Source organism: Mercenaria mercenaria, chromosome 14, assembly GCF_021730395.1.
Source record: "Mercenaria mercenaria strain notata chromosome 14, MADL_Memer_1, whole genome shotgun sequence".
NCBI classification, from domain to species: domain Eukaryota; kingdom Metazoa; phylum Mollusca; class Bivalvia; order Venerida; family Veneridae; genus Mercenaria; species Mercenaria mercenaria.
In genome coordinates this window covers 24024021-24051743 of record NC_069374.1, presented here as the reverse complement: position 1 = coordinate 24051743, position 27723 = coordinate 24024021, and the positions used below count along the sequence as shown (strand labels likewise).

The window sequence follows — 27723 nt, the reverse complement described above, 5'->3', positions numbered from 1 at the left end:
GAAATGACTGCCACCGTGAACTTGGAGAAGCAAAGCTTTTCAATATAACAACCAGGGTATGGTCACCAACACCAGTTTCAGACAGGGTTCCCACTTAGCTTCAGAATGACTACACTTTCTAAAATAGTTAAGTATTGCACTAAAATATCAAAGAATTTAAGAGCTTAAATCAGTTTTTATATATATATTTTAAAGAATCATTAAAATGTAAAAAGGCCGAAAACTGGTCCTTTTTTGAACCTAACATTTCCAAAGAAAATTATATTTAGGCATCCTGTTCAACTACTAAAATGCCTATACATGGTTTCTGAAAAAAGTATGTCTTAAATATGCTTGATCAGGGCCTCCTTTGCCACTTTTGACAATCTTGAAGGCATGAAAATAATTACCTCCAAATGGCCTAAACCACAAAGACTTGGTTCTAAAAACTTACAAAATTTACTCTTCAGGATAATTTAGGGAGGCCTTAGAAGCTAACATCTATAGAGTCCTAATATTTAATATATTTCTTAGATGTGGGAACCCTGGAAATCATTTGCCAGATCTGGTCACATTTAAGGTATCTTACCAAGACTAGAATTTTCCCTACAACAACTGTGGTTACACAGTTTATGTGATGAGTGGCGGGAACTTCTATGTCGACCATCTACGATATAATGTAGTTACTTGTTACTGGTTATATATTACATTTTCTACGATTCTCAAAAATAATATTTTGGGGCAGGTGCTTAAAAAAAATGTTATACATGCATTAAAAATTAAAATATTGCGAAATCAGTTTATCTTGTGGGCATGGAATTTCGTAGTTTTTGTCAAAATGTTTATTTCATGGGGATTTCAACTTCTGACATAAAAAATGAATGGAAAATGAATACATTAATTACAAATATGTTTTTGGGATGGTTAAACACAATCTGGAAATTCCGAAAATGAGCCCCGCATGCATATTAATTATTTCACAGTAAATGTTTCAATAGCGCACCTGTCTCAAAACATTACATGTCAACATTCTGTAACTAGGCTTTTCTACATTTGTACAGCATTCAATCAACACTTTCATATGCCTGCTATGGCAGGCACTTAAATTAAATACAGTGAAAAACACATATCTAACTAGAGCTGCTTTTGAGAAAAGCGCATGTCTCCCACAACTGCCTAATCATCTGAATAGTAAGTCTGCCTTTATAAATACTGTTTACTCACAGAAAATATACCTTTGATAGTTTTGGAGTAAGTGTTGGAGTAACAGGCCTATCGGATAAGTGTTGGAGTAAGCAGCCTATCAGTAATTCAAGGGCCATAATTCTGAAGTGCCTGGGCCCATTTGGCTAGTTATCCAACTTGGCCGAGGACTTATTGGCAAACACATTTTGTTCAAGTTTGGTGAAGATCGGATGAGAAATGTTTGACTTAAGAGCTTGGACAAGATTTGTGACAGAAGGACACACACACAGACAGACAGGAGTAAATCAATACGTCTCCCACCAAAGTGGTGTGGGAGACATAATAACAAAGACAACGAAATGCATCTAAGGAAAATCATTCATTATTCTACATAACTTGTTAAGATTTTGGCTGTGTTAGAACTAACATACATGTACAGTGAAACCCCTCTTATCTTATTATAATCTTCAACATCAGAAAAGTAGTTTGAACTAGAAAATAATTGAAGATCAATGAGCCCCTCAACTCCACCAAAGGCTTGTTTCAGTGGAATTGCAAGTGTTGTGTTTGCTTAAACGCAAAACAGGGTGAAATTATGTAGTACACAAAGGGAGATAATTTTACCTTATTTGTGAAAGTTCTGATTTGTACACTTTTTCTAAATGCTACTATCAATATCTTAACTTAACAAATATTTGGAAAGCAAGAAATGTCTTAGAATTTTCACTTGTGCTGCTGCAATCTGTACTTATATGTATTCAATAACGAAAAACAATTTTGTCCACAGTGTCTATTTCAAAGTTAAGTTTAATACTGAATCTTGTCACATACTATTCAGCATCTACATTGCAACTAATGTGATCATAAATGTGGAACTGTGACAAAACTGGACCAATATTAGCACTGCAAACAATAAATCAACTTCCATTTTGATCAATCAGACATCTGATTTTTGCTTGACAATTGATGTATTATAATACTGGTGAAAAATTGCACTCAAAACGAAAAAATGAGTATTACACTGTACACAAGTTCCACAATCATGGAGCTGGTATCTATCTACTCATATTTATCAGCAATAGCCTTGAAGTTTATTAAGTCATTATCTTAAAATTAAATGTAAAATAATAAAACAAAAATTTAATATGAACGGGAGATAATTCTGAAACAATTAAGATAGTCATAAAAAGTGTCTCCCACGACTTAACATGAAGACATTGTAAAATGCCACAAATAAAAGGCCAGAAATCCAGTGAAAATCACTGAACCATAACATTCCAACAATATACACAACTAGGCTTGGCACTGATCATTCCTGTACAATTCGGCAGAATTCTAAACAGCGATACAGGTGAAGTAGCATGAGCATCATAGAATTTGACCTATCAAGGGTGACAACTCCACTGAAAATCATTAGACTGGAACTACCAGTGTGATGCAAAACTACACTTCTCAATGATCATTTGTGAGGTTTAGAGAAATTCTGCCCAATGGTATACAGCAGGTAGTGTAAATACTGTAAAAATACAACTCTGCTGAAAATCATTGAATTGGAACATTCCGATGATATGCATAACTAGGCTTGACACTGATAAATCCTTTAAGGTTTGGCGAAAATCTGCCCAATGATGTAAGAAAGGCCATAAATCTGCAGACAATCAATAAACTGGATTATGCCCAAGAAATGCATAATTAAGCATGGCTGTGATCACCTTCATGAAGTTTGAAGTAATTCCTCCCTGTGGTGTCAGAGCAGTAACTGTTGCACTAACAAGGTAAACAACAATAAATCAAGGGCCGTAACTCCACTGAAAATAACAAAACCTGAACATGCAGACAATGCACAATAAGACTTGGCAATAATCATTCCTGTAAGGTTTGGTAGAAATCTGTAATAATGTAATGCGATGTAACCAAAATATTATAAAATTTTACAAACCAAGGGCCACAACTCCAATGAAAATCACCATACTGAAACAAGCCGATGATATGTAAAAGGATTGAAAATAATTACTTTTGTAAAGTTTGGTGTAAATCTGCCTGGTGGTGTCAGGGGAGTTGCATGGACAAACTTTGTGACATACACATAGACAGCAAAATAACACAAAGTCTCCCTAAACACATGTGGGAGACATAATGACCTATGAGAGTAACGTTCAAACCAAAAATTTAATTTTACAGAAATCTAATATAATAACTGTCTCAAATTTGTTTTCTGTTATGATTACACTAAAAAATTCCGGGACCAAGAAGATCTTCAAATATATTGTTGAAGACGAGCCTGGATTAAAGAGTTTACACTGTATTCCAAGAAATAATGTCTTAAAACAAATTCATTGCATTTGTATTCCCTGTCAAATATGTATTAGTCAGTTGAGAAGTTTGCATGCTTTAGGGAATATATATCTATATAAACTGACTAAAGGACTAAGGTATTGCAAAAGTGCAATGGCTGTGAATTGCCTCCAATAATGGCAAAAAGCCGGTCAATATGAGTACTGACCGGGCCGGCGGTCAATACTGGTTAAAACCGGTCAATACCGATCAATACTGGTCGATTCAATACTATGGTCACTCTTGGGTGGTCATTACTGGTTTATTCAACACTTACATAATGCACATTCAAAGATTGGCACAGGCTGTGATAGTAATATAAAAATAATAAAGCAATTTGAATAATATAGAATTTTGTTCATTAAAAAGTATAGTGGTCAATACTGGTCGATTCAGTTTTGGTCAGTGGCAATGTGTCCTGGTCAGACTCAGTTTTGGACAATATACTTAGACTGGTCAGTGATCAATACTAGTTTATTCAAAGCTTTTATCTTCTTACAGCAGTCTTTATTTTAAATTAATTAAAGATTTTATTAATATTAATTACACTCATTGAAACAGACAGTACTGGTCAATTCAAATTTTGGTCCTACGCAATATCTCTGATTAATGCATATAGTTTGTAAATATTGGTCAGCTGAATACTTTGATTGCATAACTTATTTTACCATGTTCAAGCATCTCAATAATACAGTGGGATTATTGATCTTGACACCTAATTAGTGACTAGATAGACAGGTCTGCAACATCTATTGTATATTGTAAGACATGGTGTCATTAGGCAATGTGACAATTGCTATCAACACACAATTATACCACTTCTGTGAAAGGGTCCAGGTGTTTTGCAGCAGCTTTTCATTAAATTGTTTATACCAATATAAAAAATCATTAGATTTATCACTTGTGAATCAAACACTTACTGCTACAGTTTATGAAATACTGTCTACAAATGAAGTTCAGCAAAACTATATATCTCTGTAATCTAATCTAACAGAAAATGTTTAATAACCAGTATCAATCAGTATTGACCAATCAACCACTTCTGACCAATTTGGGAGTATTGATTTGGTTGCTTTAACTAAATACTAATGCCTGCATTTACCATAATCAAGCCCCAGATGTTCTTAAACAGTCATTATTTAATTGTTCATAAACTTTGCAAAATATCTTAACAGTCAGTATTGACTAATTGACCAGTATTGACCAATCGACCAGTATTGACCGGTATTGACCACTTCAGGGAGTATTGACCGGGACGGTTTTAACCGGTTAAAACCGCTGGTTAAAACCGGGGGCAGTTTTAACCGCCCAACATTGATTGCCTCACAAGTGTAGAGAAGTATGTTAAAGCCTTACAACTTATTTCAGAAACTTGAATAACCAGAATTCATAGAAATAAGAGGTTTATATACAGATATATAATTTGGTGCTACTTGAATTATATAGTACAAGAATAAATAGCGTACAGTAATACTAAAGCATTTTTCAATGTTCGACCTTCAGTGTTAACTTGACCTTGGGTAAGTCTTCTGAAAAATGTCATCTAAATCAATGAAACAGTCAACCAAAGCTTGGTATATTGAGGGGTTAAGAAGATACTGACTGAACATGCAATTAAAAGCTCAAATGTTTGACCTTTTGTTGACCCTGATCATGGGCTGATTCGAAAGGAACACGTGTTCTGCCAGCAATATTGATCATGTCATGGGAAGACCATTCCATCCAAGTTTCATCAACACCCTTAGAGAGGTTTTAAGGATATAAGGGCCAGCCATGAAACCAAATGGACAACATGACGACTATATCCATCCATCTTTGATAGAAGACAACAACTGTTTGTAAAACAAATATGTCTGTTCCCATTTGATGAAAAAACAGATTTTCGTTCTAAAGCATGTTGTGACCTTGACCTTTAATCAAATGGCTCTAAAACAGGAAGTGTTACCTCAAGGCTACAGTCAATTATCCCGTAGCGTTTGGTGGTCTAGGTACAAGCGTTCTTGAGACAGTGTTATTGATGAAAGTTTTCTATAGTGTTAGAATAACAAGACACTGATTTAATCTAATCTAAGACTACTGTTTTCATATATATACTCCTGTGGCTGGATCAAATTTCTTATATATATATATATATATTGTTCATTTTTCTAATTTCAACCTTTAATAGAATATCTGTACAAAACCTTGAATAGAATGTCTGTACAAACAAATCATTTCTAGCTACAATGTGTGAGAGCCCCAGCATCTAAACACAAAAGTAAAACACCTGTATTATTGAAAATAAGAAAATGGCTACAAATACTTTCGAAAATGTATAGAGATGTTATTAATAACTTAACTAAAAATACTTTTAAAAGTGATTAGTGTATGTTTAAACCCACTTCTGTTTATGTGTCAATCCATCTAGATATATTTATGCATAGATACAAACTCAAACAAATAGCCCTCACATACAGCAGCCAGAATGCTACAAAAAAAACTTAAAATATATACAACATACACATTCCTGAGCAGTACTGTCATTTCTAAGCATAAACACAAGGACATACCTCGTCTTGAGCTAATAACAGAGTCTGTTTCAGTACAGGTATCGCAGTGGTCATCTCTACTACCTAACGAGGGATTTGCACTGAAATAGACAAATTTTATATCCAGGTGAATTCCTTAATCCAACGATTCCTCTTTTAAAACACATGAAAGAATAAGTTTCTCAATAATACGACTCGCGTTCTTCTATTATGCCAATATGGGATAAAATGGCATAATTGTACATAGATGTCACTACACATGTCTGTGGGAAAGAGTAAGAGAATTCATCATGTACGGAATATTTTATCTCTTGCAACAGTATTGCTTTTTTTGTACATCAATTGTACTGCAATTGCCCTTTCTGCAGTATCTTTTATATCATATTGCAATAATTGTCCTTTTTGCAATATCAATAACGCTGATTACTAGTTCTGAAAGTGTCTGGGAACAATAAACAATGCTATATGCCAAACATCTAAAAGCTCTAGGCCTTGAGTTTTTAGACATGAAGATTTATCAAGATTTTCTTTCGGCCCATAAGAATTCATTTGAAGAGTTTTTTTTAATGCTGCCATTAAGTGCAGTCAAGTAAGTAAAATCATGTGACCAAATCTGAGTAAGGTCCATTCAAGTATTCTACAGACCACGTCAGGTGGAGAGAAGATGCTACGATATAGACTTGCAAATGTAAATAAATCTATACAAATTATCGTAGACCAACTTGATAAGCTCAGTAGGTAGAGCACTAGCCTAATAAATCATGTGATAAATTGTTTTTACACTGCTGATTTTTGTGGGGAAGTTGTTTGTTACAAGAGGGTATCAAAACAGTACTGGTACTGAATTCAGGAAACTGGAAAGACTTTCTGGCTTTCTTTGCAGTACCAAAATCTTGCTATGCAGCATTAATACCAAAACCAACATAATTATATTATTTCTATAAACTTACTGGAAAGAAGGTGGTCGACTATCTCCTATACCACCAACCCTCTCTGTCGGCATGTGAATATCACCTGCCTGGGAATCAGTACACTGGGATTGTGTGTCCGAGGCATTGCTGCTCTCTGCAGCAACCAACTGCAAAAAATAAATACAGTACAAATATTTTCAAACATTCTTGTAAACCTATTAAAACCATTTGAATAAAACTTTTATCTAATGCTAGGAGTAATAAATCTACATACTCATTACTGGACCAGTTATACATCTGAAACCTTTTCAAACCACTAAAAAAAACTTTCTTTGAACAAAACTTAATAATAACTGAAGTTAATATTAATACAATCAGATATATCTATATGCACAGATGCATTTATCGCTGTTACATTAATGCTAACTTCTAACTAAAAGAATTGTAATACAAGTATTAAATAAGAGGTGATATCTGCATTTAATGAAATTAGATGGTTTTCCACTGTCATGTAGTTTAATGTCAGTATTTTGAACAGGATCAAATCAGCTAATTAACAGAAAGATTTATACCGTGTCCAGTAACATTTTGTGTTACTTACTAGGTACTAGTAACTTACCCATGAAACAACTCTTCCATTGAAACAGGGCAGCCTTTGTTCTTCATCTATTATTTCTTCTTTTACCACCCTAGAAAATAAAAGTGTGTGTCAGAAGGTATTCACTGGTACATACAAATGTACAACTTTAACAAGGACGATAAAAAAAATATAAAAAATTTTCAATGCTTTTTCTTCTACCATAGTGGTCATTTAAAAAATAACTTTACACTGAGAGAGAATTTCATTCCCCTTTGCCCAAATACTGAGCTATCACCCACCTCACCACCACGCCTCCACCCCATGTGCAAAATAATTCGAGCAGGGCCTTTCCAAAAAATACCTCTTACTTTAATATCATTATCAACTTGGGAATATAAATTAGCATGGGCCCAGTAGCCCATGGCCCATAGATTTTGGGCTGGGCCCCTACATTTTTGGAGAAAATGCCCATATACCTTTAGAATGTTAAACAGTTAAAACATTTATTTTTGACAGTCTGGGCCCCTAAATAAAAATAGCCAGTTAATATCCCTGCTGAACTGGGTAAATATTTCTGTTCTCATCAGTACTCACTGGCTGTACTCAGGGATGTACTTACTGTGAAATCATTCAAATGGATAGAAAATTAAAATTGTGGATATAACTCAAAATCCTTTAAATCATCAATGAAACAATATTTCTCACATTTCATGACATCACTGACATGCCTAATTAAAACAGATGTATGCTTTCGTATGTCGAAGTTGTGGGTGCGTGAATTTCATACATACAAGCAGAGCTCCAGATAAGCTGCGTATTTGCGTATTTACGCAATTAAAATTGCAGAAAACCCAATTGAATTCATACAGTGTGCGTACTGAAACGCAATTAAAATTCCTAATACCCAATTCGTAAAAAATAGCTTGCGTATCGCATTTTCCTTATAACTAGAACGGGTATGAGACTTTAACGCTAGATTTGACTGACTGGTTATATGTTACTGCAGAACAGGTTGCAATTTATCAGAAAAATAACAGGACCATTCAGTCGGCTGATCAGTGTTATTTGGACGCTTTGTAAACAATTTTACGCCGATAAAATGTAAAGAGGTTGCAGGAAAAAACATTGTTGCAGCACAAACAAACAAATTAGTGGGATATTTTGCTGTTCAACAATGACAGTTATCTGTTTGTGACGATGTAATGTCACAAATACTGGATGACATCTTTTGGGAGAATGCATATTGCGGTGACCACATCGTTCGGGATATTGTGGATGAACTGATCTCAGACTGCATTAAAAGTGAAAAAGAAAACAACAGTATGAAACATTCATTACAATTTTAAATACATTTTTGTATTAAACATTGAAGGGCGCCATTAAAATACTTAGTCAGTCCTGTTTAATGATATATACCATGTATACTGTAAGCAAAAAAATACTCAATTGTTAGTGGGAGATTGGTAAAATACCCAATTGGTTTTAGCAAATACCCAATTACTTCTGAAAAGGCTGGGTAATGATATTATTTTTACCCAATTCAAATTTCCAATACCCAATTCAGACAAAAAGTGATGGGTAAATACCCAACTGCACCAAAAGCTTATCTGGAGCTCTGATACAAGTTTCTTCTATTAAACCTGATCTACGCCTTATGTTGATGATCAGATGGTTAAGTTTTGAACAAATCCATTAGCTGACCAAGATCTGATTAACCACCTTTAATGATTTATGACTATTAAAGCTTCAATAAAAAGTCACTAGTTAGCAAAAAAGGTTTAAAAGTGACCTGTAGTCTAGTGCAAACAAAATGTCTGCACTGGCATCTCACTGGAACTCAGTAATTCTGTTTTTTTGCACAAACTGCTAATTATGCAATTGACAGCTAATTCAGTAGTCAATGAATAACCTGTCTGAACATTGCAATCCCCTCTGAATACTTAAAACGGAGGTAGGAAAGGAATCTTGGACGTTGCGACCCCAAGACATTTCGACCCCAAGACATTTCAACCCCAAAATTTAATTTTCTTGGACAATTCGACCCCAAAGACACTTCGACCCCAAGACATTTCGACCCCTCAGAAATAGTTGTATGTTTTCATTTTATATTTCTTCCATGTTGCATATTTTAGAAAATATTAATATATAGATGTATATAAACATGCTATTTTTAAATGAATCATACATAAAATACATGTTAGTGAATAAACTGCGCTGACCGGAAAGTTTATTATTGGAACTAATTGAATTATTTCTTCATGTTTAATTTGATAATTTAAGAAGAAAAATTATTATGAAAAATCAGTTTTTAAAAGAATTATATCATGTTTATATGTGAATATAAAAACGTTTAGTGTATTTATTGCCAAAGCACAATTAATGTCCTTTGAATATATGCGGCGTAACAAACACGTGCCTCTGATTAGTTCTGATAGAGTTTGATTGGATTATCACACCTATTGATTATATCAATTAATCAGTATATTTGTAAGCACACACATGTGACATGTGACAATTAATGTTTTACAAGCTTAAGGTAAGTGCTGTTAAATATGATAAGCTTTTATTTAATTTAGAAGCTAACAAAATACCGGCGACTGTTGTTCATCCACGAGTGCGCAAATTTCCCGTGCGCTCAACAAATTTTCAACTTCGTGTAAAAACGTTTTGTGCATTTTATTTTCCTTTTGTAAATTAATTATTTATTTGAGATATGATTGAATTCTATCATAAACCCTAAAAACACGATTTATTTAAGAAATACCTGTGTACATTAGAGAATCTAGGACATGGAAATTCCGAATGCACACATTTCCAGTGCGCAGGCCGATTTTCAATCATGTACAAGACGTAACACGCAAAAGTATTTTAATTTCCTTTTGAAAAATAATATTTTATGATATATATGTTTGAAGTCAGTCATAAATCACTTCAAAAATACCATTTGTTAAAGAAATACGGGTGTATTTCGGTTATGGTAATTTCCCGCGTGGTCGCCGAATTTCAGTCTCTTATAAAATCGTTTTGCGTTAAAGAATTTTACTTATCCTTCTGAAACTTACTGCCAGTATTATTTATATTATACACGAATGATTTCTGCAATATACCCTACAAAAATACCATTTATTAATAAAATAATGGTGTATTTCGGTAATGGAAATTTTGCGTGAACGTATTTTATTTTCCTTTCGTATTTTATTCATTTATGATATATATGATTGAATTATTTAAAAAAAAAAAAAAAACCTTCAAAAATACCTTTAACTTACAAAATACAGGTGTATCCCGGTTATGGAAAATGTATTCCGGTGTATCCCGATTTTTTAGGTGGATTCCCGTTTAATGTGTGACCGAAATCGCTTGAAGTTGCTAAAATCATACTTTTAAAATCATTTAAAATCACGTGTATTTGCTAAAATAATATAGAAAAATGTTATAAGGCTGCCACATTTTCTTTACAGATATGAAATATGATAATAATTTTTTCCCCGTTTTTAACAGAACAGTACTCATATATTCTTATATTTTGCAGTAACGGGGATTTCTTTTTTGATATTTAACAACTGGAAGGAATGTCGTTCATAGAAAAGAATAGAGCAGTTTGTAAATAACAACAATCATATTCTGTATTCTGTAAAGCAAATACTTTATGTGTGCGTCAAAATCGCTTGCGAAAATAACATTAAAGCAATGTGTTGTTTAATTTCCTATTGTTTTCTTTACATTTTCGCCGAAATTAAAGATAATGTTGACACATGTTTATAAATATCCGATGTCACCACAATCGCTTAATTGATTGTTAATTGCAATGCGCACTGCTAATAAATATACACGTGCTGTATATCAACAAACAATTAATCAAGGTGTGATAATCCAATCAAAAGATCACGTTTTTCTGATTATGATTTTAAATATCAATGTAATGAAGATGGTGACATCTTATACTTCTTTGAGTTACATTATAATTATTTATATTTGGATATTTGGTTGAAATAAATAAATAAAGAGGTATTAAAGATGTGACTTTATTAAAGTTGTTTTCATAATTAAAATCAACGCATCGGCCCATGATTTAAAGATCTTGTTTGTTTTTTTTAATATAGCCGTGTACTAAAATAGTCTTTAAGATGATTTGAAAATATAAATAAACACCAAGTATGAAAATATGTTATATAAAGGTTATTTTAAGATAGATAATCAGAACGGTTTGTTCTTAAATTATTTACGTAATAAACGCGGCTGATACATAAATCCCGTTATTTTCGTTAATAAAAAAAAAAATATAGACGATGATTATTTCGTTATTGTGAGATAAAAATCACTCATTTCTCATATGAAGTCGGTACTAACAAAGTCTTTAAGAAATTAGAAAAAGAATTTTAGAAAATAAAGAAATTTAGACAAATATGGCTCAATTTCGTCAACAAAAATCTTATTTTCGCGAAAATAACCGTATTTTAACTTTTTGCTAATTAAGCGTTATAACATTTTGAAATTGCTCAATTATCTATAGATTAAAGCTTAATTATAATAATGACGGCATTCTTAGATGTTTTCTGGTATATCATTGAATGGGGTAGAAATGTCCAAGGAGCTGGGGTTGAAATGTCTTGGGGTCGAATTGTCTCTTGGGGTTGAAATGTCTTGGGGTCGAAATGTCTTGCTAGCTAGGAAAGTCCTCAGATTAAAATCTTATGGCATTCCAACCTAACAACCAGCAAAGCTCATCTGTACAGTTTCCTGCATAGCATTGTCTATTACTGCTTGTCTTGTAGCCAATTAAGTGATTAAAGTAACCTTTATAAATTTAGAAAGACTTAAATTTGTATCTAAGGCAAGGTTCACACACTTAACTGCCTCCCCCAGCTATCCCACTGTATAACTGTTGTCGCTTTATTTGTGCCAAACTCCAAAATGGACTATGATAACCTGTGCAAAAATATTAACAGCAGTATCTTGGTCTCAAAACCTGACCAGAACTGGTGACTCATGCCTGGTATGTTTGTCAAAAATAATTCAACTGCTCAATCTTTAAATCTCAGCATAAAAATAACTGTTAGGAATGGGCTTTTCAGAACAGATGTGATTAATATAGAAAATGTTCATGCAAAGTTGAAGCCTTACCCAAAATCATCATCCATAGACTTGAAGAAAAACTTGTAATTTGGGCGATTGAGAGCATTTTTGAAGTCCCCTAATGTAACCCGATCCGCGGGGACATTTAGTTTAATCAAATATGGAGTGTCTTCATCGTCAATATGATAAATTATTTTTGTCTCTTTAATTTCCTCCATTACGGAGGCACAATTTTCGCAAAAATTCCAGTAAGGAGCTTGTTTTTAGTAAAAATGGCGACCGAATATCCTTTCAATTTACAATTAAGGGCAGCTGTAAGGAATAACGAAATCTAAGTTCCGTAAAGTACAAGCACCGAAAAGCAAAAATATTCTCGATTAATATATAAAAGAAATGAGTGAAACAGATTATTCTTTCATATATAATGTGTACTACGTTTCAAATAAACTATTTGTTTCATTATAACCTTTGAGTTATATAGTTTCGGAAATTGTTTTTGATTCCTTTCGTTTGCCAATTAAAGCGACTTGCAGGTACCCTTTATAGTAAATATTTGCAAATGCCTCCCAATGAAACATCAAGGTCACATATTTAAGAGATTTTAATTCGAGACAAAAGAATTGTATCCCCATATTACATTCATGGAGTAAATATACTTGTTTTAAAGCTATTTTTGACACGCAATTTATTATTTATTTTCTAAATGGGAGGTGAAAGTAACAGCAAGAAATATTTTCTGCGACCCAGCTTCTATTTACCATTTTTCCCAACTGAAAATCTTGTTTAAGAATGAGATAAGGCAGATCTAGTATGTTCTCAATTTTTTAAATATCATATCAAATTATTATCAGCTACTGTTATTTTTGATGATGTTGTTTACAAAATTTTCAACAAATGATATTTTAGTAACTGATTCACTGCTGAATAAAAGGAGTTTACTTCCTGTAGCAGATTTGTAAGAAATTCCAAAGAGAAAAGGTAAATAGTATTGATTAAGGACTCTGCTTGAAAGGTTTGAAAAAAGGCATTGATAAACGAAAAAAAACTTTTTGAAAAGAATTTTTTCTTTCATTAAAATTAATGATCAATATCAGAAAAATTTGGAATTTCCAGCAATTGTTATGACTATGATGATGCACACTCAAGTTAATGGTAGGCCAGGCACAGACACACCTAATCTAGCTGAAGCGTAGAACAAAAATCAGCGGCAGGGATGTTTATCTCAAGCCTAACTAGGAATATGATATAACTTCATCAGACTTGCCTTTTAATTTGACCAAAAAGGGTTGCCTTATAAGGCCATAAGGCCAGAGTTCTTTGATTTTTCGTTACTCAGACCCGCCGACCCTATTTTCCGTCATTTTTGAAGAAAATAAAAATTGAAATTTCAAAAATTTCAAAATTATTTTCGGGCGACAATCGATGTTTTGCTGCATTCTGATGATGACGATGACGTCGATATTCGTCAGCGCATTATCCGTCAGTGTCATATAGGCGCAATTTCAGCTCAAATGGAAGCATCTCCGGTACGTAAACAAAAACTTGAGTGAAATTTAAGATTGTCTTTGAACGATTTATGCGCGATGGAAAAGCGGAATATTTGGTTTGTGATCTAGTATATAGACAATAAAACAACGAAAAACAAGTTCTGTAAAGGTTACGGTCAGTAACGGTGTCTCAAAATGTTAGAAAAACATAGATTTACCCGCTGTAAATAACAACGGCAACATTGAGTGTGAATCTGACATGCGTTTGGCAGTTATATATTTACATGAGGATGACGTATAGGAGCAACAAAGTGCTGCCAAAGGAGTCATCCGTTTCAGATTTTGGGGGTTTTTTTAACCAGGAGGGAAAGGGGCCCATGCCTGTGATTTGGAGCAAAAACAGCTCGGTGTTTGGGCAAAGGGGAATAAAAAACCTTATGTAATGTCAGTTTTTGGGGAAAACTGCATAATTTAAAAGATATTTTCTGAGGGAAGGACCCTATTATGAAGGGGATAAAACCCTGTGATATGCTTATGAAGACATTATATATTACAAGTTGCCTGATTGGAGGTATTTATCTATATATTCCATTGCATACAAACCCTTTTCAGGGACCTATCTAGCTACTTATGCTTTCAGTCATTTTCTGGCCATCGAATATAAAATAAAGAGTGGCCCGACTTTGAATCACTTGCCCCTGACCACTGTGGGATCGAGCCCCACTCAGGTCATCATGTGATATCTAGCTGGCTGACGAAGATAGGCCATTCTACCCAGATGCCAATTCTTGCCTAAGATGATGCCCAGAGGAGTACCTGGGGTCTTCCAGCTGGGGTCTTCCAGCAACATTTAAGTCTGGAAAGTCACCATATGCCCTATAAAATTGTGTCAGTGTGACTTATAATACAACAAATAAATATTAAAATGTATTAAATAAAGATCTTGGTCAGAAAAGTTTATGAATTAAAAATAAAAGTATGCACATGCTAAAAATGAAACCAGCCGATCAGACCATTGAAAATTGCTATTCAGTCATCAATTTAATACTCGCCGGAGATGTAATGACCAAGGGCAAAGAGTACCCATACCCAAAGAGTGATTTTGTTAAAGTTTTTGAAATCATCAATTTTATGTTCAAGATAATAAAAAAGTTAAACACAGAATGGTAATTTTCTTTGTATTACATGTTAAATGCGTATTAAAGTAGTATTAAAATCCTTTCAGGCAACACATTTTAAGTGATCACTTATCGTCTGTTGTTTTAGTAATTTTACTGCCTTTTATTAATCCCCCGCCATGGCGGAGGGATTATAGGAATGGTCTTTCCGTCCGTCTGCCTTCCGTCTTTCCGTCCGTAACAAAATCGTGTCCGGTCCATATCTCCTAAACCCCTTGAAGGAATTTTATAAAACTTGGGTCAAATGATCACCTTATCAAGACGATGTGCAGAACCCACGAGTCAGCCATGCCGGCTCAAGGTCAAGGTCACAACTTAGGGTCAAAGGTTTTGAGCCTTCCATTTTGTGTCCGCTCTATATCTTCTAATCTCCTTGAAGGATTTTCATGAAACTTTTGTCAAATGATCACCTCATCAAGACGATGTGCAGAACCCATGGGTCAGCCTTGTCGGCTCAAGGTCAAGGTCACAACTGAAGGTCAAATGTTTGAGCCTTCCATTTCGTGTCCGCTCTCAGTGTTCATTCCAGGCCGCGCCATGGGGCCATAGGCGCGTATTTTACTGTATTGGCGCATAAAAGTTTGCCCTATAGCGCCCGTCGAGCGCACACTTTTTCAGAAAACAGTCCGTTTACAATGAGCCGACTTCCAGAAGTTGTGAATCGAATACGACTCTTCCGATGACGTAATGCGCATTTTCATTGGTCGATGTTAAAATAGTAGCCAGTCTCCGGTCGCCTAACAACATACAGCTTGCAATGTTGCTATGCAATGGCGGACAAAAAAAACAGTCGCGATTCGGAGAAAAAAGAAATCCAATTTTACGTTTTTCTCTAACCGTTAAAAAAAAGCAGACGATGGAGAACAAATTTCCAAAGAAAGATGACATGTTCGAGACCGCTAGACCACTCAATAGCCTAACCGCTTAGCCTAAATCAGGCGACAAACATTAATTCCGTAGTAAATCCGCATTCATGGCTGTCGGACTTTCCGTGATTAAGTTTCGGTAACGGTCAAAATATTATGACTTGTTTCGTTTTTGTCGTGTTGAGCGAACCGCGAAAATAATACCTTGAACTCCATGTAAGAAAAGTGTTAAAAATACAGCCTTTCCTTTCATATAAATCAGTTTTTCTTTCATGGCCCCTATTTTTTTCAAATGTCCCCAATTTTTTGTCATCATGGGGCCCTTTGACCCCACTTAAAAAAATCCTGGAATGAACACTGCGCTCTACATCTCCTAAACCCCTTGAAGGAATTTTATAAAACTTGGGTAAAATGATTACCTCATCAAAACGATGTGCAGAAATTATGAGTCAACCATGCCAGCTCAAGCGTCAAGGTCACAACTAAGGGTCGAAGGTTTGAGCCTTCCATTTTGTGTCCACTCTGTGTCTCCTAAACCCCTTGAAGGATTTTCATCAAACTTGGGTCAAATGATCACCTCATCAAGAACTCATGAGTCAGCCATGTCAACTCAAGGTCAAGGTCACAACTGAAGGTCAAAGGTTTCAGCTCTGTATCTCCTAAACCCCTTGAAGGATTTTCATGAAACTTGGGTCAAATGATCACCTCATCAAGACGTTGTGCAGAATTCATGAGTCAGCCATGTCAGTTCAAGGTCAAGGTCACAGCTAAAATCAAAGGTTTACCCTTTCACTATCCGTAGCAGTGGCGGGGGATTTAGCTGTCTTTCAGACTGCCTTGTTTTTATTTTTTTCCCTCCTCCTGTCAACATTTTTCTGCCCAAAATCCGAGTAACAAAAAGTAAAAAAACTCTGGCCTAAATAAAAGGACAGCATGATAACTTTTAACTGTCGCTGTCCTGTGTTCGGAAATCCCCAATGAAATCTGTTTGGAACCTTTTCTAGTACATGTACAATGTATTTGTAATGATTACATCTGGGATAATGAATTAAGTTTGACATTAAAGTATAAAATTGCCTCACTGACATTTTTTAGCCCACCATCATGATCATCAGATGGTGGGCTATTAAAATCACTCTGCGTCCGTTGTCCGTCCGTCATTCCATCCGTCCGTCCGTCATTCCGTCCGTCCGTTAACAATTTCTCGTTATCGCATCTCCTCAGAAACTACTGGGGGGATTTTGACCAAACTTTGTCAGAATGATGTATTGGTACCCTAGTTGTGTCCCCCTGAAAATCAGACTGGTTCAACAATTTTTGAGTGAATTATGGCCCTTTGTTTATTTTTATAATTTGCATAGATTTATATAGGGAAAAACTTTGAAAATCTTCTTGTCCAAAACCACAGAGCCTAAGGCTTTGATATTTGGTATGAAGCATCATCTAGTGGTCCTCTACCAAGATGATTCAAATTATTTCCCTGATGTCAAATATGGCCCTTCCCAGGGGTCACATGGTTTATATAGACTTATATAGGGAAAAACTTTGAAAAACCTCTTGTCCAAAACCACAGGGCCTAGGGCTTTGATATTTTGTATGTGACATCATCTAGTGGTCTCCTACTAAGATTGTTCAAATTATCCCCCTAGGGTCAAATATGGCCCCACCCTGGGGGTCACATGGTTTACATAGACTTTACATAGACTTATATAGGGAGAAACTTTGAAAATCTTCTTGTCCAAACCCCAAAGCCTAGGGCTTTGATATTTGTAATGTAGCATCATCTAGTGGTTTCATTACTAAGTTTGTTCAAATTATCCCTCTAGGGTCAAATATGGCCCCGCCCCGGGGGTCACATGGTTCATATAGACTTATATAGGGAAAAGCTTTTAAAATCTTCTTGTTAATAACCTACAACATTCAAGTTTGGACCACATGTATAGTTTTGAGTGACAAGATGAACCTCTACATGAGTTGACCTTGATTTTGACCTAGTGACCTACTTCCACATTTTTGAAGGTACAGGCTTTAAATTTGGACCACACGCATAGTTTTGTGTTCCGAAATGAAATTTGACCTTGATTTTGACCTAGTGACCTACTTTCACATTTCTCAAGCTACAGCCTTCAAATTTGGACCACGTGCATAGTTATGTGTACCGAAAAAAAAACTTTGACCTTGACATTGACCTAGTGACCTACTTTCACATTTTTGAAGGTACATGCTTCAAATTTGGACCACCTGCATAGTTTTGTGTTCAGAAATGAAATTTGACCTTGATTTTGACCTAGTGACCTACTTACACATTTCTTAAGCTATAGCCTTCAAATTTGGACCACATGCATAGTTTAGTGACCTACTTTCACATTTCTGAAGCTACAGGCTTCAAATTTGGACCACATGCATATTTTTGTGTTCTGAATTGAAATTTGATATTGATTTTTACCTAGTACCTACTTTCACATTTCTCAAGCTGCAGCCTCCAAATTTGAAGCACATGCATAGTTTTGTATACCGAAATGAACTTTGACCTGGAAATTGATCTTGTGACCTACTTTCATATTTCTCAAGCTACAGCTTTCATATTTGGACCACATGCATGGACCACATGCACAGTGTTGTGTACTGAAATGAATTTTGACCTTGAGCTAGTCTTGAAATTTGGAACATTCAAAAATGGCTCAATGGTGGGCGCCAAGATCGCTCTGTGATCTCTTGTTGAATGTATATTTTGTGTTTTGTTTCTGCAATTAAAAGTCATTGGCAGTCTGCTGTACACAGCATATTGAAACTGGTGTCAGGGTAGCTACCTCTTGACGCACATGTTCACATTATATTTCTGAAGATTAAGTCTCTTATTTAAAATTATGAGAACGTTATATTCAACTACATGAATATTAATGTTTAATTTAAATTTTATTGGAGCAAGTAAGTCTGACCAGTATTTTATGATTTTTTAGCTCACCTGAGCACGAGTTGCTCAAAGGTGAGCTTTTGTAATTGCCCTGTGTCCATCGTCCGTCCATCATCATCGTCAACAGTTTGACTGTTAACACTCTAGAGGTCACAATTTTGGCCTAATCTTAATGAAACTTGGTCAGAATGTTACTCTCAATAAAATCTTGGACAAGTTCGATATTGGGTCATCTGAGGTCAGAAACTAGGTCACCAGGTCAAATCAAAGGAAAAGCTTGTTAACACTCTAGAGGCCACAATTTTAGCTTAATCTTAATGAAAGTTGGTCAGAATGTTACCCTCAATAAAATCTTGGACGTATTTGATATTGGGTCATCTGGGGTCAAAAACTAGGTCACCAGGTCAGATCAAAGGAAAAGCTTGTTAACACTCTAGAGGTCACAATTTTGGCCCAATCTTAATGAAAGTTGGTCAGAATGTTACCTTCAATAAAATCTTGGACGAGTTCGCTATTGGGTCATCTGGGGTGAAAAACTAGGTCACCAGGTCAAATCAAAGGAAAAGCTTGATAACACTCCAGAGGTCACAATTTTGGCCCAATCTTAATGAAAGTTGGTCAGAATGTTACCTTTAATAAAATCTTGGATGAATTTGCTATTGGGTCATCTGGGGTCAAAAACTAGGTCACCAGGTCAAATCAAAGAAAAAGCTTGTTGACACTCAAGAGGTCACAATTTTTGCCCAATCTTCATGAAACTTGGTCAGAATGTTACCCTCAATAAAATCTTGGACAAGTTATATATTGGGTCATCTGGGGTCAAAACCAGGTCACCAGGTCAAATCAAAGGAAAAGCTTGTTAACACTGTAGAGGCCACATTCATGACTGTATCTTCATGAAACTTCGTCATAATGTTAATCTTAATGATCTAAAGGTCCAGTTTGAATCTGGGTAATGTAGGTTCAAAAACTAGGTCACCAGGTCAAATCAAAGGAAAAGCTTGTTAACATTCTAGAGGCCAAATTTATGACTGTATCTTCATGAAACTTAGTCAGAATGTTAATCTTGATGATCTTTAGGTCAAGTTCGAATCTGGGTCATGTGGGATCAAAAACTAGGTCACCGGGTCAAATCAAAGGAAAAGCTAGCCAACACTTTAGAAGCCACATTTATGACCATATCTTAATGGAACTTGGTCAGAATGTTAACCTTTATGATCTTTAGGTCAATAGGTCAGGTGAGCGATACAGGGACTTCATGGCCCACTTGTTTTTTTTTTTAGCTCGACTTTTCAAAGAAAAAGTAGAGCTATTGCACTCACCCCAGCATTGGCGTCGCCATTGGTTCTTGATAATGTCAAAAGCTTTTGACTTGAAAGTTAAAATAGTTATTTACTATCAAAGTCTACACTAGGATAAACAGTCCCCATAACTCTGTTTTGAATTTTGACAGAGTTATGCCCCTTTTTAACTTAGAATTATTTGGTTAAAGTTTTATAAAGTTTTTACTGGCAAAGCTCTAATTCAGAGTCGAGCACTGAGAAAAGTCGAGTGTGCTGTCTTACGGACAGCTCTTGTTAATATCTTCATTTTCCTAACAGTAAAATGCAGATACAGGTAAGGCTTAGAGGGATGACAACTAAAATATCAGATCATAAAATAAGTCATCCTGATAAGCCAAATTAGTAAGGTTACACTACCTTTAGATAGGAAATATTTGGAATGCTTGTTTCAGAGGGCGGAGGGATATAGTTTTGGCGTTGTCCGACCGTCTTTCCATCCATCCATCCAGAGCCATATCTAAGAAGTGGTCTGGAGTATTTTAATAAAACTTCATATGCATGTTCCAGCCTGTCAAGTTTCAGTGAATCAGTCAGATTGCCCAAGTAACACCAGAGTTATGTCCCTTAGAAGTTTCTAGTGTTAACTATATAGGGTACTATAAATATGACAATTTAAGGACTTCTGTTCTTTTAAGTTCAAATGTAATGAAATTATTTGCTTCTTAGTAACATCCTTAAACTTTTACCAGATATATTTCTTTGCCATTCCTCAACACAAACCTATTCGGCAGGGGATACCAATTCATCATTTGCTTGTTTGTGTAAAAAATCTGACAGAAAATACATGGTTCGCCCAGAATGAAATGAAATTCAGGTCGCCAGATTTTTTTTATTCATATGTGCTAATCACCGTAATTAGGACTGATAACAATTACACTCCGTTGGCATAATTGAAGCTCTGCCTACTTCACACACTTGTGAGATTTTTGCGAGAACTGTGAAAGCAAAAAATCAGATTATTCGTAAAACTAGATACAATTGTATTTGGCCAGTCGGCAGCTACCCTCCCCCCACACACACACATATGCACACTGCCGCTAACACACACCAGTGACACCTCTTCAGCAGTTTTTAGCTCACCTGTCACAAAGTGACAAGGTGAGCTTTTGTGATCGCGCGGTGTCCGTCGTCCGTCCGTGCGTCCTTAAACTTTTGCTTGTGACCACTCTAGAGGTCACATTTTTCATGGGATCTTTATGAAAGTTGGTCAGAATGTTCATCTTGATGATATCTAGGTCAAGTTCGAAACTGGGTCACGTGCTGTCAAAAACTAGGTCAGTAGGTCTAAAAATAGAAAAACCTTGTGACCTCTCTAGAGGCCATATATTTCACAAGATCTTCATGAAAATTGGTCAGAATGTTCACCTTGATGATATCTAGGTCAAGTTTGAAACTGGGTCACGTGCTGTCAAAAACTAGGTCAGTAGGTCTAAAAATAGAAAAACTTTGTGACCTCTCTAGAGGCCATATATTTCACAAGATCTTCATAAAAATTGGTCAGAACGTTCACCTTGATGATATCTAGGTCAAGTTCGAAACTGGGTCACCTGCCATCAAAAACTAGGTCAGTAGGTCAAATAATAGAAAAACATTGTGACCTCTCTAAAGGCCATACTTTTCATGGGATCTGTATGAAAGTTGGTCTGAATGTTCATCTTGTTGATATCTAGGTCAAGTTTGAAACTGGGTCAACTGCAGTCAAAAACTTGGTCAGTAGGTCTAAATTATTAAAATCTTTTGACCTCTCTAGAGGCCATATATTTCACAAGATCTTCATAAAAATTGGTCAGAACGTTCACCTTGATGATATCTAGGTCATTTTCGAAACTGTCATGTGCGGTCAAAAACTAGGCCAGTAGGTATAAAAATAGAAAGACCTTGTGACCTCTCTAAAGGCCATATTTTTAATGGGATCTGTATGAAAGTTGGTCTGAATGTTCATCTTGATGATATCTAGGTCAGGTTCGAAACTGGGTCACGTGCGGTCAAAAACTAGGTCAGTAGGTCTTAAAATAGAAAAACCTTGTGACCTCTCTAGAGGCCATATAATTCATGAAATCTTCATGAAAATTGGTCAGAATGTTCACCTTGATGATATCTAGGTCAAGTTCGAAAGTGGGTCACGTGCCTTCAAAAACTAGGTCAGTAGATCAAATAATAGAAAAACCTTGTGACCTCTCTAGAGGCCATATTTTTCATGGGATCTGGATGAAAGTTGGTCTGAATGTTCATCTTGATGATATCTAGGTCAAGTTCGAAAGTGGGTCAGGTGCCATCAAAAACTAGGTCAGTAGGTCAAATAATAGAAAAACCTTGTGACCTCTCTAAAGGCCATATTTTTCATGGGATCTGTATGAAAATTTGTCAGAATGTTCATCTTGATGATATCTAGGTCAAGTTCGAAACAGGGTCATGTGCGGTCAAAAACTAGGTCAGTAGGTCTAAAAATAGAAAAACCTTGTGACCTCTCTAGAGGCCATACTTGTGAATGGATCTCCATAAAAATTGGTCAGAATGTTCACCTTGATGATATCTAGGTCAAGTTTGAAACTGGGTCACATGCCATAAAAAACTAGGTCAGTAGGTCAAATAATAAAAAAACATTGTGACCTCTCTAAAGGCCATACTTTTCATGGGATCTGTATGAAAGTTGGTCTGAATGTTCATCTTGTTGATATCTAGGTCAAGTTTGAAACTCGGTCAACTGCGGTCAAAAACTTGGTCAGTAGGTCTAAATTATTAAAATCTTTTGACCTCTCTAGAGGCCATATTTTTCAATGGATCTTCATGAAAATTGATCTAATGTTCACCTTGATGATATCTAGGTCATTTTCGAAACTGTGTCATGTGCGGTCAAAAACTAGGCCAGTAGGTATAAAAATAGAAAGACCTTGTGACCTCTCTAGAGGCCATATTTTTCATGAGAGCTTCATGAAAATTAGTGAGAATGTTCACCTTGATGATATCTAGGTCAAGTTCAAAACAGATTCACATACCTTCGAAAACTAGGTCAATGGGTCAAATAATAGAAAAACCTTGTGACCTCTCTAGAGACCATATTTTTCAATGGATCTTAGTGAAAATTGGTCAGAATTTTATCTTGATAATATCTAGGTCAAGTTCAAAATTGGGTCACATGAGCTCAAAAACTAGGTCACTATGTCAAATATTAGAAAAAATGACATTATACTCAAAACTGGGTCATGTGGGAAGAGGTGAGCGATTCAGGACCATCATGGTCCTCTTGTTTTTGTACTTTCTCACACTAACTTATATTGTTCCAGGATCTTTCATCATACATCATGTACATGTGATAAGTTCAGAATCCCAAAACTGGAGGTTTCTTTTTTCAGCTGGAGTTGGGGTCTCAGAACTGGAGGTTTTTTATTGACATAAATTAAACAAGCGAATGCACAATTTAGAGACAATATCCAAACTTTTATATTATTGTCTACCTGCCCGCTTAGCTCAGTAGGGAGAGCGTTGGTCTATAGATCCCGGGGTTGCAAGTTGTATGTTCTCTGTGACGATTTGATAAAAGACATTGTGTCTGACATCATTTGTCTGCCACCTCTGGTTATTCATGTGGGGAAGTTGGCAGTTACTTGCAGAGAACAGGTTTGTACTGGTACAGAATCCAGGAACACTGATTAGGTTAACTGCCCACCGTTACATGACTGAAATACTGTTGAAAAACGGTGTTGCACCCAAAACAAACAAACAAACAAATGTTATTGCCTATTCTACTTTAGAAATACACTTCAAAAATCTAAAAGGATACAATTTTTTTTTTACAACATAGTATTTTAACAACTATTATGGCTAGTTATTGCATATAAATTAAATGAATCTGTATGCAGAATCTTAAACCATCTCTAGCCCCTTTTTCCATTTGATACGGTGTAAAATAAACCAATGAACATAATTTGAAGACAAGTTGTACATATAAAAATTTCAAAATTTACACCACTGTGCAATATTTTATCCAGCAATACAGAACTTTGTCCCATGACTTGAGACACACTTAACTTAGAAAACAAATGTGCAGCTTATAATTATTTTTTTTTTGTGTGAATTTGAACTTTCTGTGGTATGTATTCATGAACTTTGTTGAAAAAATAAAGACATTAATATTTTTTTTAAAAAATCTTCACATCCACCATTTAACCATGTGACAGAAACTTTGGAAAGTTTGCCTTACAACATCAGTATTCTCATGAGAGTTGGTGCATATGTTGCTGTTCAATGCTGGTAAGCAAATGGGGTTACACTTAATGGACATGGCCGACAGAAAAAAGAAAATAGCGTTAGTTAAAGTAGGGTAGCCAACACTAGTAGAACTGTGATCAGTTAGTGTCCTATTCACAATGGAAGTGGATATCTGAAACAACTGTTTTATGACAATTTTTATGATGGCTTATTATATGTGTTCATGGTTTGATTTTGTACTGGTATGTTTTACAATATGTACTTGGGAAAGTCTACAGACAGTCACTTGTTGAGGACTGAGAGAAGCTTAACGTAGTGTTTGACTTGTCCATCCATCTATCAGTGTGTCTGTCTGTCCATCACACATTTTTGTGTACTGAACTCTTAACAGAGCAGCATCAGCAGCATGACATTGACCAGTGCATGTTATCAGATTACAGTTTTACAGAGTAAGCCCTTTTTAGACATTATAGTTTATAATATCATTCCGTCATGCACTTCCAGGGGGATTTTGTCATTGCATGTGGTTCAAGACTCAAGGCCAGATGCCTTATTACAAAATACAAATAATATAAATCACTGTTTGTAGAATTCTTCACATTTGATATAAATAGGTTAAAAATCAGTTATTTTGCAAATTGCATATACGGCATTTTAAATTTAATAAAAGTAAATGGCAATTTTCAGTTTGGAAGTTATTTAAGTTTTTGTAGGACTATAATATACTCAGTTAAATGTTCATTATTTTATTTACTGTCTTTCATAATTTATATAAAAGAACACAGTTATTTTTAGCTCACCTGATCCAAAGGCTCATGGTGAGCTTTTGTGACCGCTCAATGTCCGTAGTGCCGCGTGCATTGTGCGTCCGTCAACAATTTCTAAAAAAATCTTCTTCTTGAAAACCACTGAGCAGAATTACACCAAACTTCACAGGAATGATCCTTGGGTGGCCCCCTTTCAAAATTGTTTAAGAATTGAATTCCATGCAGAACTGTGGCTGCAATGGCAACCGAAAGGAAAAACTTTAAAAATCTTCTTGTCCAAAACCCCAAGGCATAGTATCTTGATATTTGGCATGTGACATCATCTAATGGTCCTCTATGAAGATTGTTCAAATTGTGCCCCTGGGGTGAAAAGAGGCCCCACCCCGGGGGTCACAAGTTTTACATAGACTTATATAGGAAAAAACTTAAAAAAAATCTTCTTGTCTAAAGCCACAAGACCTAGGCCTTTGATATTTGGTATGTAGCATTGCCTTATGGTCCTCTACCAAAATTGTTAAAAAATTATAACCCTGGGGTGAAAAGAGGCTCAGCCCAGGGGTGGGGGTGTGGGGGGGGAGGTCTCAAGTTTTACATAGACTTATATAGGAAAAAACTTTAAAAATCTTCTTGCCTTAAACTGCAAGGCCTAGGCTTTTGATATTTGGTATGTTGCATTGCCTTGTGGTCCTCTGCCAAAATTGTTCAAATTATGCCCCTGGGGTGAAAAGAGGCCCTGTCCTGGGGGTCCCAAAATTAACATAGACTTGTATAGGGAGAAAAAAAATCTTCTTATCTGAAAGTTTAAGGCCTAGGCCTTTGATATTTGATATGTAGCATTGCCTAGTGGATTTCTAACAAGATTGTTGAAATAATGCCCCTGGGGTGAAAAGAGGCCCTGCCCTTGGGGTCACTTGTTATATGAGTTATATAGGAATATATACTTAAAAAATTATCAGATGATATTTCTTAGGCTGTTTTATTATAATTACCTGATGACCACAAGCAATTAGGGGTCACTTGAATGTGACCTTGACCTACTGACCTACTTTCTTGTTTTTTTTAAGTTACAGCCTTTAAATATGTATGACATGTACAGTTTTGCACACCGATCGTAAATCTGACTTTCAGTGACCATGAATGTGACCTACTTTCTAATATTTTAGCGTTAGTGTGCCATTTTAAACATGTGGCTTATATTACTCAGGTGAGCGATTCAGGGTCATCATGACCATCTTGTCTTGTAATAGTCTTTGGTGGCAAACTTTTTGACAAGATTGAACACAAGGTCCGCCATTGTATTCTCAATTTTCTTGAGGTAAAGATCAAAACCAGTTCAACATGACTTCAGTGTTTTTACCTTGAATTTAAGACTATTTTAAATTAAACTCAGCAACTGTATTTTCGTTGGAATGCAAATTAAAATTTAACATGGGCAGATTTTTTTGTATATTCTATTTATTGTAAAGATGAAATCATCAAAAGAGGAAGATTTAGTATATAATTATCCTATATTCGAAGGAAAATGACCTCTTTATTTTTTTGTAGTAAGCTACAGTAAAAATGTAAAAGTATGGAAATTGGATGTTATTTCTTGTGCACTTATGCAGCTCCCAGCAAATCCATGATTCACGTCTCAGTGTTATTCACATGCACCCATGTAAATGCATAATAAGTAACTTTCAATCCTTAACTGAATACTGTGCTAGGGATGTTTTCTGTGTGGAATGTGGAGCACATGTTGAGTGTCTGTCTGGTGAGGAAACCATTTATTTTCTAATGATTGATTCGTTTCTGTGCAGACATAATGGTAAATAGGAGAGACTGGTAATTTCAGGTTATTCCTGTGTAAGGAATGTAAAATTTGTGGTAGTCTTTGATAATTAGGGTCAGATTGACAGTTGAAATTATGTCTTTAAATGTTTGTTAATAGATCTTTTTGTTGTTTTCCAGTTAAATGTAGTAAGTATGGTGGTCTACTTGTTAAGATGGTGGCCGCTGTACCTTGTGGGGGAGGTGGGTCATTGGTTAGAACCACACCTTCTCATATGGCACCAGTACTGGTTTTTCCAGGAAGTGGCCTCACTAGTGGTTCAGATAATCTATAGGCTTTCATTACAATTGAGCTAAAATACATTAGTATTAACTAAATATAGTTATTGGCAGTTAATACGAGTTTTGATCTACTCAGCCCTGGAGCAGTTATTTATTACATTTAAATGTGATTTTGAGTGGTTATTATGTAACATTCAGTGTCCTATCAGTGTCATATTAGATTAAACTATGAAAAGTTAGTGTGACTGGTTTCGGGAAATCATTTAACTATTTAGTGTGACTGGTTTCATGAAATGATTTAACTGTTTATTGTG

The 27723-nt window shown here is 35.4% G+C and overlaps 2 protein-coding genes across 10 annotated transcripts in view; one reads left to right on the top strand and one right to left on the bottom strand.

The window, feature by feature from the left end:
- Nucleotides 1–12918, bottom strand: part of LOC123526568 (segment polarity protein dishevelled homolog DVL-3-like) — a 76505-nt gene extending 63587 nt beyond the window's left edge. For 4 of the 9 annotated variants that reach the window (XR_008367016.1, XM_045305790.2, XM_045305792.2 and 1 more), the window contains exons 1-5: nt 12642–12917; nt 7557–7626; nt 6977–7104; nt 6048–6127; nt 569–646 (exon numbers count right to left, since the gene is read on the bottom strand). Coding sequence is in view for 8 of the 9 variants with exons in the window: in XM_045305790.2 (XP_045161725.1) it covers nt 569–646; nt 6048–6127; nt 6977–7104; nt 7557–7626; nt 12642–12811 (526 nt within the window). In the remaining variant the exon portion in view is untranslated. Of the gene's footprint in view, nt 1–568; nt 647–6047; nt 6128–6976; nt 7105–7556; nt 7627–12641 lie in introns of all 9 variants that reach the window. The other 5 variants (XM_053523065.1, XM_053523066.1, XM_053523069.1 and 2 more) reach the window with 4 other exon arrangements.
- A 564-nt stretch (nt 12919–13482) lies between these two features.
- The window catches only part of LOC123526567 (E3 ubiquitin-protein ligase MIB2-like), a 56000-nt gene continuing 41759 nt past the window's right edge, over nt 13483–27723 (top strand). Inside the window, exon 1 of the mRNA XM_045305789.2 lies at nt 13483–13571. The gene's annotated coding sequence lies outside the window, so the exon portion shown is untranslated. The remainder of the gene's footprint in view (nt 13572–27723) is intronic.